A 12,927-nucleotide genomic window follows, 5' to 3' on the forward strand; every position below is an offset into this window, starting at 1 on the left:
ATATATTTTTTTTTTTTATCACAATCATGAATGTACAAACAATGTCATTCAAAAAATGTCATACAATTTTTTATGCTGCTCTTTACACTGTATGACATAAAGTTGACCTGCTGTATGGCATTCAGAGCAACAGACAGCAAAGGGACTTGGTTTCCTGGACAAGAGGGAGATTATAAACAACTTTGCCATTGCCAAGTGTGATTCAATGTGGGGTCAACACCTATTATGACTGTACAATATCTCTGTCTAATTATAACTGCTGTCAGAAGCTCTCATGTCTCAACACTGCAGAGACACCATCCTTGTAAATCCTGCTTAAACATGGTAACATGTGACCGATGTATTGGTGCAGGGGAGCTCAAGTCTGTTCTGAGACAATAGCTCAATCGAGCCAAAGCCCAGCTAGCAGAAGGAAGACTGGTCTTCAATTCTTCTGTGCTCACACGTCTGTCGTTAGCATATGAATTGCACTGCTGACCTGCCACATCACTTCACAAACCAATACATGCTGTACCTGATCAACTTGACAAACCACTCTTGATTGATGAAGGAATGTTGTTAGCTGTGGCCCACAGACATGTAAGATCAGAATGTTTTACAGGCAGGGGCAGGAGTGAATTACCCGGATGCTCCAAGAACCCTGGTCCAGTCAGGCAGCCCCTCGGAGCCCCAGCCCTGACAGATTGTCCTTCCTCTCTGCTCCTCCACTTGACCAGCTAATCAGTCTAAAGACGGCAGCGTGCAGGCTAGCAAAGGGTATTTAGAGAATGTCCCACTGTACAGACAGGATAAGCTCCTTCTTTACTTCCTGATGAGCTGAGCACTGCTACTCTCCTTCGTAACCTACAACCTTCAAGGCAGGGTGACTTTGCAGTTTAGTGTCGTGATTCACAGCCATTGAAACAATCACTCATTTGTTCAGGTGCTTGAATTTTTTCATTTCTTTCACTTGTATCTTTGTCAGTTGATGAATAAGTCAATAAAAGGGAAGTTGCAAAACTGATTCGGCCTGATATGTATGTATTGCACTTTAGTATACATGATACATATACATTAAATAGCATGATCACCTGATACAGTCTGTCTCACACTTCAACTCATCTTCACAGTTTCTGTTTTGTCCAAGTATCCTGCTTCATCACATTATTCCTCCATGACTGAAAATTTCAGTCATCAGTTTTAAGGAGTTCCAGGGAATCAGTCTGTATTTATTTTCACTTCCCGGTGTGAAATGTTAAGTCAGCATTTGCCGATGTTTTCTTGGGATGGTCGTTCCATGAGATGCCTCATTTGACACTGAAGGCTTTCAAGGATACATTTCTATTTCAACAAGTGGCATATAATTAAATTATGGGATGGGAATGATCAAGGCAAAAACGGACCCATGTTGTGAGTCAAAGGGTGTCATTTCATGGACACCCTTTGACTCACAACATAACGGTGTAACAACCCTAACTTTTGTTGGTGGGAGCAGCAGTTTGTTTAAATCTTTGGGTTCAACACTAGAGCAAGGAAGCTCTGCATCAACAACTGCCATACACCATTGGTTCAATATCAATAGAGGATGGACTGAAGAATGCCTTAAGGCATTATTATGCAAGTGGCCTTGAACAGAAGCATCTGATGATGTGAAAATGACACCCAGCACAGCCAGTCAATTGCATTACACAGTGAGACATTAAACAGGCCTCTTTTTTATCACCCAGCAGCCATGTGTTTCTGCATGACATAGCGCAGCCTATTGCCTCACTGGCTGGGGTACCAATGCAGTCTATTACAGCAGGGCTATTAAAATAAAACAATGGGCATGCTTTCTCTTTCAGGGTTATAGCCGGTACTGTAAATGCATGTTGATGCATCACCATGTGGATGGGAAATATATGCTGTTATGTGGCAAACAGCTTGACTATGCCCGTTTGCAAAGAGGATGGAAAATCAATTACAAAAGAAGGTCCAAAGGGACAGGCAGCTTCAGAGGACATCACTGTGAGGAACAAGGAGCAGGCAACACTGTGAGGAACAAGGAGCAGGACATCACTGTGAGGAACAAGGAGCAGGACATCACTGTGAGAAACAAGGAGCAGGACATCACTGTGAGGAACAAGGAGCAGGACATCACTGTGAGGAACAAGGAGCAGGACATCACTGTGAGGAACAAGGAGCAGGACATCACTGTGAGGAACAAGGAGCAGGACATCACTGTGAGGAACAAGGAGCAGGACATCACTGTGAGGAACAAGGAGCAGGACATCACTGTGAGGAACAAGGAGCAGGACATCACTGTGAGGAACAAGGAGCAGGACATCACTGTGAGGAACAAGGAACAGGCAGGACTTGGGTGCTCTCTTTCTTTTCTTCTTTTTTACTGTGATAATTTTAAACTCTTAAAAACAATGTTTTTAAGATACAACCAAGTGACAGATAACTTGGCAGACATTTAAGATTTTTGCTTTGATGTCCTTCTCATTGACTGATTGCCTCTGTATCATCTATGACCCAGTTGTTTCTTGTAGCATTGCATTGTGTGGGTATACCAGCCCCCAGCCCCCAGCTTACCCCCTCCCTCCCCAACCCCACACACACATTGTCTCCACTGGCCTACAACTCTGGGTCGTCACGTAAATGCTGTCAGACCTGTGTTTCTAACCACATCCTTCCCTCGACTTCTTCCAAGACATTAAGTGAGGGAGCAGGGTGTGACTGACGGGCGCATCTTTATGAGCCAATTAAAGATGGTTTTAGAAAGCGGCATTAGGGTGCTCCCGTATCATAGAGACCGGATTCTCCTGGGCAGGTTTCCCCCTTCTCACGGGAACGGTAACCTGACACCTGCTTTTGTTTTGTTACGCAGGTAGATAAAGGAACAGGTGCGGGGGAGGGGGGGGGGCTGAGTAGGGATGCATAACTGTTCTTTGGTTTCTCGGATTTCAACATTGCGAGGATAGAGGGAAGAACCCAAAAAGAGGAGACAGGGAGGGAGTCAGAAGCACAAGGGAATTGCAGTGTGGGGACATGAATCGCCAGGCTTGTGAATTGTCTACTTCCAACCGTGCTGCAGTGAGATAGAGAGAGCGAAGGAGGGAAAGAGAGGAGCACATTAAATTAGGAGAGTAGTCGCCGACAATATTACATTCATACACACGATACCAGACAGGAGACTGCTTCAGACACGGTCTCTCTCTCTCTTTCTGTCACATACATTCAGTTGGTACACCCAAAGGCACTCACAGACCGCAGACAAGAACCAGAAGTCATGAAGACCGGCAAGAAATCCTTCATAGGTAAGAACCAATTCAATTAATTGAGTGTGAAATACAACAAGCAAGTGTTGTTGACTCCACGGCAGAAGCAGTCTACTGATGGGGTAACTGCTTCAGTTTTCTTTTCTTATTCATCGCTGTTCGTCTCCTATTCTCTTCTTCATTGTGTGAACGATGTGATCCTGGGCTGAGTGGAGGGAGTTCATATCACCTCCAGGAGAAAACATTCTATGCTTCACTCCATCCATCGACCAAAGAACAGCTCAATAGAACCCAGGCTTGGACCTCTGAAAGACAGATCTCAGTCAGACAACGCTGTCTGGACTGTGTTGGGACTGTGTTGAGACTGTGTTGATATATATTTTTGCACCGGCTACCCAGTCAATAATTCATTCACATTGTCACAACCTAGACCATGTCTGGAGATAAAGGGGGAATCCACCCTTGAAGTAACTTGAGTCACGCCATTCTGACATGGACTCAATGAGGCCTATGAGCATGAAAAGTGTATTGGCTTGAATGAGGAAGGTTGTTCTCTAATACATCTCTCGGCTGTGACATTTACTGAACTGTGAGAAGATGAGGGATTCTGGTGAAGTCCCTGACACGTGAAAAGTATTTAAAGATTCACCTGCTGCACAGACAACTGTGGCCAAGGGAGCAAACTGTAGAGATCTACGAGTTTCTCACAAAATACAGATATCCCTGTTCTTAGTCGTAGGAATTTTAACAGTGAAATAGCCATAGTAGAAGGTCATAGAGGTATCACTGGTTGCCCCGTTTAGGTGGTTGTGGCAGTTAGCTTGACTGTTCATCTCCTTCAATGAGTTCTACCAGAAACACTCCAAGGTTGTCAAAGGTGAGCTGATTTGATTGGATTCAATACCAAAAACAAGTGAAACAACCAGCTATTCTATCTAGTTGATAAAGTGAAAAGTAATTTTAGCCTCTCTGTTGGTATAATTTTGTGTGCCTGAGTACAAGCAGCAATACCAGTGATGCCATAACGCTTAAAGCACAGGGTGGACACAGACGTTAATTCGAATAGGCACTGGCAGAAAAAGAGCTGCAAAAGAAAGGAGGCGTCGGGGGAAGAGGCTCTGGAAGAAAATGAGGAAGAGAGCCATCGATAGAGAAAGACAGGGATGACGGACATCTGATTATATGTGATTTAACAGGTGAGACATTCAAGGAAATTACAGCGTAGGCTTATTACCTAGAGGCACTCTCATCAGGGAGGGATGAATCAATGGAGCTGGAACGACTGAATGGGCAAAAAGCTTTCACTCCACTTGCCTCTCTCTGAGCAAAATAAAAGCGCCCCCATTTGCCACCCACCTGACACTGGAGCCCAAACCCACCCCACAGCGTGAGGGGAAGCGGGGGAGGCCTAAATGACTCATGTCCCTGCTGCACCTCCAGACGGCCTCCCTACCTTCCCACTAGCCACCATACCAGAACCAAGCAGATTGAGGCCCTGGCTAGGCAACACACAGCCAGCACACCTATCAACCCGGCAGAGACTCGTATAGTCAAGGCAATGGAAAATAATTGTAGTAACAAGTGTTGAGAGAAAGCCCGGTGTTTGAGGCTTTCACTGGCACTTCCAACTGCAATAGCAGTGCCATTTGTGCCACCTGTCTACTTGGCATTAATCAGACAACCAGACGGCAAAAGAAAAAGGAGGGGGGATGCATTTAGACTTGGTTTTGAAAGAGTGGCTAAACATAAAAGCTTTTAGCTAGTAGTGCTGACACTGAGGTGTTGTTTCCTATAGAGATAACGTATCTGTTCCTTCATTACGCAAATGTAAATTCACTAGGCAACTATTGGTTTAGGCTGCCACAGATTGTCATCAAGACTGGCTACCACCTCCAAGTTCAGTTAGTGGACAGAAGAAAAAGGCAATGGATGTTTAATTCATCACAATGCATCGTGGTCAGGTTTCAGACATACCTACATCTGATCGGAGTTGTCTTACCGTTGTGTTCTTTTTGTTCTTCTCATTCTCCAAATTCTCAGCCGGTCTAAGAAAGCTGAAGTTAGACAGGGTTAAATTTTCTATTTGTAAATATGCCTCATTGACATACAGTGAGGGTAATAACACATAATCATTTCTTCATTCTTTTCATTTAATTTCCTTTCTCAGACTTTGACAGTGACGTCTGTCTTTTTAACCTTTGATGTGCTCCTAATCAGCTGACAGTCTAGTATGACTTAAAGGAGGCTGTGGGAAAAAGACAAGAGGTCAGGGAGTATGTCCTGCCAAGACTGCTGTACGGTGTCAGTGACGTGCAACCGGATCTTCTCTGTGTGTAAAGAGATGAAGACTGAGACGGCTTGCTAAGGTGACACAGCCTGAGGTGATACAACACGATTCTGACCAAATGTCCTGTGCTTTCTGATCAAACAGCGCACGGTTACCAAGCTTAAAGAACTTCTGTACTTGTTTTACACACATTGTGTCACATTGAAATGCACGTTTAACAACTTTTGTTGAATTGTAATAGACCAGAGCATATCAAGGTAAAGAAATAGAATATAATTTAAATAATTTAAAAACTAGATGATGCAAAGTGTGACAAGGCAGTTAGATAACTAACAATTTCCTTTGTGATCTCCCATCCTTATAATTCAGGCTTTGGGCAATCAGGCTAGATTTGACACACATATATAACTTACATAACAGGGTCAGTGGACTACATCTGTGACAGCTGGATAGTATGTTGGGCTTAAAGGAGCATGATGTCATTTTAGAACAGGGTTTTATATAATGTCATGGTGATGGAAAGCCACCTTTCAACCTTGACCTCCAGAGGCGCTGTGAGCGCTGCAAGTTGAGGACATCTTCATTTGGTCTTATGTCACCAAGATGGACATAATGACATTTCTTTTTTAATTTGGGTTTGTACAGTGTCACTCTAAATGCACAGTACTTTCCCCACTGGTTTTCTTTGTGATGTTATACAATATGAGCAAGTCACCACATCTCTGCTGGTGACGCAGACTGGAAGCTGGAATGATTTAATCATGCAATGGATTCCCTCGTCTTCATGAATGAATCATTACATCACATCATTGGTCTAAGCAGTCTGTATGGGATGCATTTCTTTATGAGATCAGTTGCAGAAGTCAATATGATTATATTATTGCATCCATTTTGATTTGTATTGATACAGACTGCCTTTAATCATTTGGTTTTAGCTATTAGGCCTGCAGTATCTTTCCACTGAGAGAAAGAGGTTGCGGTGAAGAGGCGGGGGAAATGACGGGGTGATCGTGCCTTCGGCATCTCCGCCAATGCGGTGAGCTATTCTCGCAAGCCCCCGCCTCCTGCAGGCAGGACGAAGAGCTGCGGAATCCCGTGACATCACTTAACCAAGAGTTGCCTTGGTAACTCTGATTATGTCAGTGTATTTTGCGTCCCGAACCACGTGCTCCCTATATAATAACTGGTTCCTCTCGCAGTGGATAGCGGCATTTAGAACTGATCGCTTCCTTGACAGGCTCCATAGGCGCGCAGTGAGGCATCTATAGAGCAAGCAACTTGGGTGACTTATTTTATCAGCTGTTTGGAAGCTTGTTTCTGAGCTTGTTGGATATACATTTTCCTCACCATGGCTGTCACAGAGGCTGGATGTGATTTGACTTATTGCAAAATGAGGGGCATTGTAACAGTTCTTACTGGTAAGCATCATTGTTCAACCTTAACTTGTGATCGAGATTGTTGATTAATTAACTTTTGAATAACCTGTAAACGGCAGTGTATGAGAATGACTGGAGATTGGCATCACCTCTAAACCTGGTGTTTTATAGGCTACCACAGACAATTTTCTGTTTGGCTATGATATGGGAGTCCGACGTCCCGGCACCAGAATTTGAATTGTCCATTGTTCCTTAAAGACGCTCACACAAACTCTATATTGTGATGGTTACGTGGTTATGTGATTTTCGCATTATTGTGATACCGCATTCATTCTTTAAGATATGGCGGGGATACCCAAAACAGTTCCGTTGCGCAACGCATAATCTCGTAGCCTAAATGTAAATTTGGCCCACAACAAATTTTCCCCTACACCATATTATAATGTTGAATATGTTGAAACAATCTCAGCGGCTCGGCTTGTAGCTCACTTTGTTGTTAACATATGAGTCTGTAGGTGCTGGCACCGCACAGCCCAGTATTGGAGAACAATATTGACTGATGATGAATTCTCTAGGTTCACAACTGACGTGAGCTGCCTATATGCTTGTTATCCAATTACAGCTTTCATCAAGGAGAGGAAAATGGGACTGAACGACTTCATCCAGAGGCTAGTGTCTAACCCGCATATCTGTCAACAGTAAGTATAACACGTGAAAAATATGGTTTCAGAATGGAGCTGTAATAATAGCCTACACTCCAAATAATAGCAAAAAACACCATTAACACAAGTGTGCACATTCCCTCTTTGTGCGTCACTTAAACCCTGGCGTGTCTTAATAAAATAAATGGAAGATCGGGTCAACGTCCAGTTTCCAATCCAATCAGCCTCATTCAGCCGTTGCTTGGTTTGGCTGTACATGCTGTGACCTCCGTAATCTGCCCTCAAGCAGGCAAAGCCATAGCCAGAATAGTTATTTCGTGTTCCACGTAATCTTCCCGCCGCGGCCTCTGGAATGCATAAGCACCTTTATACAAATCCCCCCGGTCCGCTAGACTAGATAACACCATAATTCAATTAAGTGCGCACCACACAATGTCTTTCCGCCATTCACGTTCACACAGGTGTCCAGGTTCGGACCTGTAAATGTCCTAATTAGCTAATTTGTCCAACTGCTTCCTCCAGATGCTTGGGCAGTCTGTCACTACTTTGATGTCTTGATTTCAAGGCCATATATAGAAAGTCCTAGCCTCTTGTTAGGAACCCTTCCTTGATCAGTGTTGTTTTTTTGTTGATGTTGCTCTTAATTGACAACTAAAATGTCTGGAATACATCCTACCCAGGAATGAAGTTAACCTTATTGACTGTCCGATTAACAGTCTCTCTTTGAGACTCATGTCTTCCCTCTCCATCCATTGTCATTTTAGCAAAGCAGGGATTGTTTTACTCACAACATTGAACCTTATCATAGCAGATACTGAGAAACAAAATAATCAATGACAATTCAATCTAACATTGTTTTCTCTCTCTCTCAGCTCTGAAGTTAGCACATTCCCGAAGATTGATGAAAACCAGAATGATGAGATGGAAAATGATGAATATGGAGATAATCCTGTAAGTGATCTGCATGCTTGACTATTAAGACTAAAATGCTGTAGGATAGTATGTATTGTTACCTAGCGATGGATGTGGCATTGATGTTGCTCTAAGATTGATTTTTATCTGTCTTCTGTCCATCCCCCCTTTCAGATGTGCCTGACATCGGCAAGAACCTCATTGGCTGAGGAGTATCAGTAAGTAGACTTGACACCTTATGTAAAACTCTCTATCTCTGTCTCCTCATTCTATGTTTATGCTATGTCCATCTTCACAATTTTAAAATGTTATCTTTCTGTCTATCTTTACCTTGTACCTTAGGATCAAGCCATGTGACTTTGACTACCTGAAAATCATCGGAAAAGGAAGTTTTGGGAAGGTGAGCGTCTGTTTGTGCAGCCCCATTGATATTAGACCATTCGTAGTGTGATAGTTGCACTCTTTCAGTAGTTGAGCTTAACATGTTGTCTGCTGTGTTACAGGTGCTACTGGCTCGGCACAGGGAGAGCACTAAGTATTATGCTGTCAAGGTTCTTCAGAAGAAAATCATTTTAAAGAAAAAAGAAGTAAGCTTTACTCTCAATTACTGCACATAATTTTCCTGTTTTCCTCTCTCTGATGAGTCTTCTTTGCTAACCTAATTGCCTCTGCCTTTCCCCATCCAGCAAAAGCACATCATGGCAGAGAGAAGTGTTCTGATGAAGAATATCAAGCATCCCTTCCTGGTGGGACTGCACTACTCCTTCCAGACCACCGACAAACTCTATTTTGTACTTGATTACGTCAATGGAGGAGAGGTAAACCACTAGAGCTACCTATGTTCTGCACCAAATGGTGAAAAGAGGAAGTTGAGTTTATACACATTAAACCTACATTCACTCAAGTACTTAATCCTGCTGTATTTTCTTTCTCAGCTGTTCTACCATCTGCAGAGAGAGCGGGTATTCCTGGAGCCCAGAGCCAGGTTCTATGCTGCTGAGATAGCCAGTGCACTTGGCTACCTCCATTCCCTGCATATCGTTTACAGGTAGGAACCAACAATCCACAGCGCCCCCTGCTGGAGAAACTGGGGTTACTCAGCAGCACAATTACACTGGAATGAATGGTCAAGGTGCATTGTTGGAATTTCATTGAACACATTTCCTTTCTCTCATTCACAGAGACCTCAAGCCTGAGAATATCCTACTAGACTCTCAGGGCCATATTGTCCTGACTGATTTTGGTCTTTGCAAGGAGGGTTTGGAGCCCACTGGGACTACCAGCACCTTCTGTGGGACTCCAGAGGTACGGCAAACCCTACTATGACCCTCTCATTTCCTCCTTGATTCATGTGTTATTTAAACAGCTGAAGACAGTAGGGATTGGGGCTTCGGAAGGATTTGTTTCCAATCGTGCTTTCATGTCCTCCACAGTACTTAGCCCCTGAGGTGTTGCAGAAGCAGGCGTATGATCGCACCGTTGACTGGTGGTGTCTGGGGTCCGTGCTCTATGAGATGCTCTATGGCCTGGTAAGTGACCTGAATTCTTTTAATCACCTCTTTTCCTCCAAAAACCTTTTCTGGACCAATAGGTTATAGTATAGTCAATATATGATACCTGTTCATTAGTGAATGTGGCCCCGGTATCCTCAATTGATTTCCCTATCTTTGTCTCTCCCCATAGCCTCCCTTCTACAGTCGCAACACAGCTGAAATGTACAACAGCATCCTGCACAAGCCTCTGGTGCTGAAGCCCAACGTGTCCAATGCAGGCAGGGAGATTCTTGAGGGACTCCTGCAGAAAGACCGCACAAAGAGGCTGGGCGCCAAAGATGATTTTGTAAGTAAATACAACACTTGCACACACACACACACGCATACATTGGGATAGGTTGTTAGTGTTGGGTGTTTTCTGTCAGTGAATTGACAGTGTTTTCTTCTGCTTTGCTCTTGCAGATGGAACTCCAGTTCCATTCGTTCTTTTCACCCATCAATTGGGAGGATCTTATGGCCAGGAAGATCATACCTCCATTCATTCCCTCAGTGGTAAGTAAAGTACACATCAATGTATGTTTACATTTACATGTATTCATTTAGCAGACGCTTTTATCCAAAGCGACTTCCAAGAGAGAGCTTCACAAAAAGTGCATAGGTCAATGATCATAAACAACGAGATAGCCCCAAAACATTGTGTTTGTGTTTCCTTCACAGAGCGGACCCACAGACCTGCAACACTTTGACACAGAGTTCACCCACCTCCCAGTGACATCCTCCCTGTGCAACACTGACTCCCTGATGGTGACCAGCAGCATCAAGGAGGCAGCTGGAGCCTTCCCTGGCTTCTCCTACGGCCCACCTGCTGACCACAACTTCATGTAAAGGCACATACCTCTGTCTTCCTAATTTCCGACCCAGAGACCACAGAGCCCGAGGACAAAGAGCAGAAAGAACACAATGCATCAGTCTGGGAATTCAGAACCGACTAGAACACCCTGGGATGGTTATTGCATGGCCTGCTGACAAGAAGTCTGACATGCTGATCTTGTGGATATGAACTTGTGAGGGGAACCCTACTCCTCTCCACTATTGGAACTGATGCAAAGAGTGCCAAGTTAAGAAAATAGTGACAACTCGTCCTCTAAAAACAGAAGATGTTGCATTCTAATGGTTATGGACCACAGCCTCTGCCAGGAGACCTGTGAAGTGCCTGAGGCTAGAAGGCTATTTGAAAAGTAGCTATTGAGCTAAACAAGAGCCAGTAGCATCAAAACTTAAGACTGACTATCTATGTGGACTACTGACCATGGAGGTAGCTGTAGATTGCCATGGCCTTATGATATTCTCCATCATCTTAAAGAACTATTTGTCTCTTCTCATTTCTGGTTGTTTTTTATGTGAATGATCAGTTGCACTTGAGAAAAACAGGGCAAATCTTAATTGAATAGATAGCTGCATATTTTGTCCCTTTTAAATTCAAATTTCAGTTACAAAAGGCAAACAACCAATTGACCTGGCATTTCAACAAAATATTTGCATTTGTTAATACCAAATGTATTGGACCAAATAATGAACTGTGGTACTTTTAAATAGTTTGTTGACCAATGTATTCTCAAACTACAGTTTCACAAAGTCAGTTGTCACAATCCTCGTGGTATCTTTATGTTGTGGCAATGTTTTACATGACAGTAGCTTTTTTGGAAGAAGAACTGTCTTAAGAACTTAAAATCTGTACCTGCTCATTATTTGAATGAAACTCAAATCTTATATATTTGCTATATCTAAATGTTTAACTCTTACATATGACATGAAAAATAGTAAAATTCATGTTTTATTGTCTTACCTTTTGTCTTTGAATATATCTTCACTTCACCTATTTACCGTCAGAGACTGTGTTGACTTGAAGTGACATCTGCTGTTTGTAAACATTCATATATTTTTATCCATGAATTCAGAGAATGCGATGTGCAGTTTTATTAGCAATAATAGGCTTGTATTGATAATACATAATATAGCAACTTCTTGTGTGAATGTGTGTTTCATATCAAACACTCCAGATAATCCACCGCCAGATTGTTTCATATGCATCATGTACAAAATTCCTAGAATAGAGAGCTGTGAATGTTTTTTATTTTGTTAAGTGTGCCTGTCCAGTGATGTAAGGCTCCTAGCCTGGCAGTCCATTATGTTTGTACTGTATGTACATATATTGTATCTTCCCTGTAATCTTAAGGCTCTACATTAGGACCTGAAAAGCTTTGAACTAAAGAAAACTAAAAGCAGACAGAGGTTTTCAGATAGTACTGAAGTCATTGCTACACATGACTCTGGAAAGTGCAATAAAATCTCAGGCAAGAAAAATTATATTAAACAGTCAAATTCTGTAAACATATAATGAAATCTTGAAAACGGTAGTGTATTCCACTGTGTAATTTCTGCTACAAACATATTATAGATAGATAATATTGAAATAGTAAATATGTACTATTTGATGGGTACTCTTTGATGAGTTTTACTTAAATATACTTGACTTGAAGTTTTACAACATTCTTGGATGACAACTTGATCCAACCAGTTGAAAATGAGCAAAAGGCAATACCGTTTTAGGAAACCTTCTTCCATATTTGGAAGCTTATCTTACTTGCTTTGAATTGTATCCATGTATATTTATTTACATGTCATTTCACATATTGTACTGTATGTTTTAAAAAGAATATATTGTATGGTTTAATTTAATATCGAATGATCATCTGTTTATAATCTGTCAGAATGGCTAATAAAATATGACCAGATTACAAACCCCCAAAATTCTTTATTTCTGTGTCTTTATTTTATTGAGCTGAGGAGTTGCACAATGTAAATATGTGGCATTATAGGCTTCTGAGAACTAAACGTTATCAACTAGACGTTTTACCCAATGGTTAGGCTACTGCAGGCATACCATTATGTGGA

At 42.4% G+C, this 12,927-nt stretch overlaps 1 protein-coding gene across 1 annotated transcript; it reads left to right on the forward strand.

The window, feature by feature from the left end:
* Positions 1-6,750: 6,750 nt before the first annotated feature.
* Positions 6,751-12,773, forward strand: si:ch211-195b13.1 (STKc_SGK domain-containing protein). The gene is made up of 13 exons (XM_067255504.1): positions 6,751-6,947; positions 7,528-7,603; positions 8,440-8,518; positions 8,654-8,697; positions 8,822-8,879; positions 8,983-9,066; positions 9,166-9,297; positions 9,415-9,527; positions 9,661-9,784; positions 9,913-10,008; positions 10,163-10,318; positions 10,435-10,524; positions 10,690-12,773. The coding sequence occupies exons 1-13, from the start codon at positions 6,878-6,880 to the stop codon at positions 10,855-10,857; spliced, it is 1,290 nt and encodes a 429-aa protein (XP_067111605.1). The 5' UTR covers positions 6,751-6,877; the 3' UTR covers positions 10,858-12,773.
* Positions 12,774-12,927: the final 154 nt, after the last annotated feature.

This window comes from Osmerus mordax, chromosome 18 (assembly GCF_038355195.1).
Source record: "Osmerus mordax isolate fOsmMor3 chromosome 18, fOsmMor3.pri, whole genome shotgun sequence".
Classification (NCBI taxonomy): domain Eukaryota; kingdom Metazoa; phylum Chordata; class Actinopteri; order Osmeriformes; family Osmeridae; genus Osmerus; species Osmerus mordax.

What these genes read in the sequence shown, in the direction of transcription:
- si:ch211-195b13.1 (XM_067255504.1), top strand. Translation starts at nt 6,878, where the DNA reads ATGGCTGTCACAGAGGCTGGATGTGATTTGACTTATTGCAAAATGAGG. An exon ending in GAAAAGGAAGTTTTGGGAAG is followed by an intron (nt 8,880 to 8,982) that starts GTGAGCGTCTGT and finishes GCTGTGTTACAG; the next exon opens with GTGCTACTGGCTCGGCACAG. An exon ending in CTCCATTCATTCCCTCAGTG is followed by an intron (nt 10,525 to 10,689) that starts GTAAGTAAAGTA and finishes TTTCCTTCACAG; the next exon opens with AGCGGACCCACAGACCTGCA.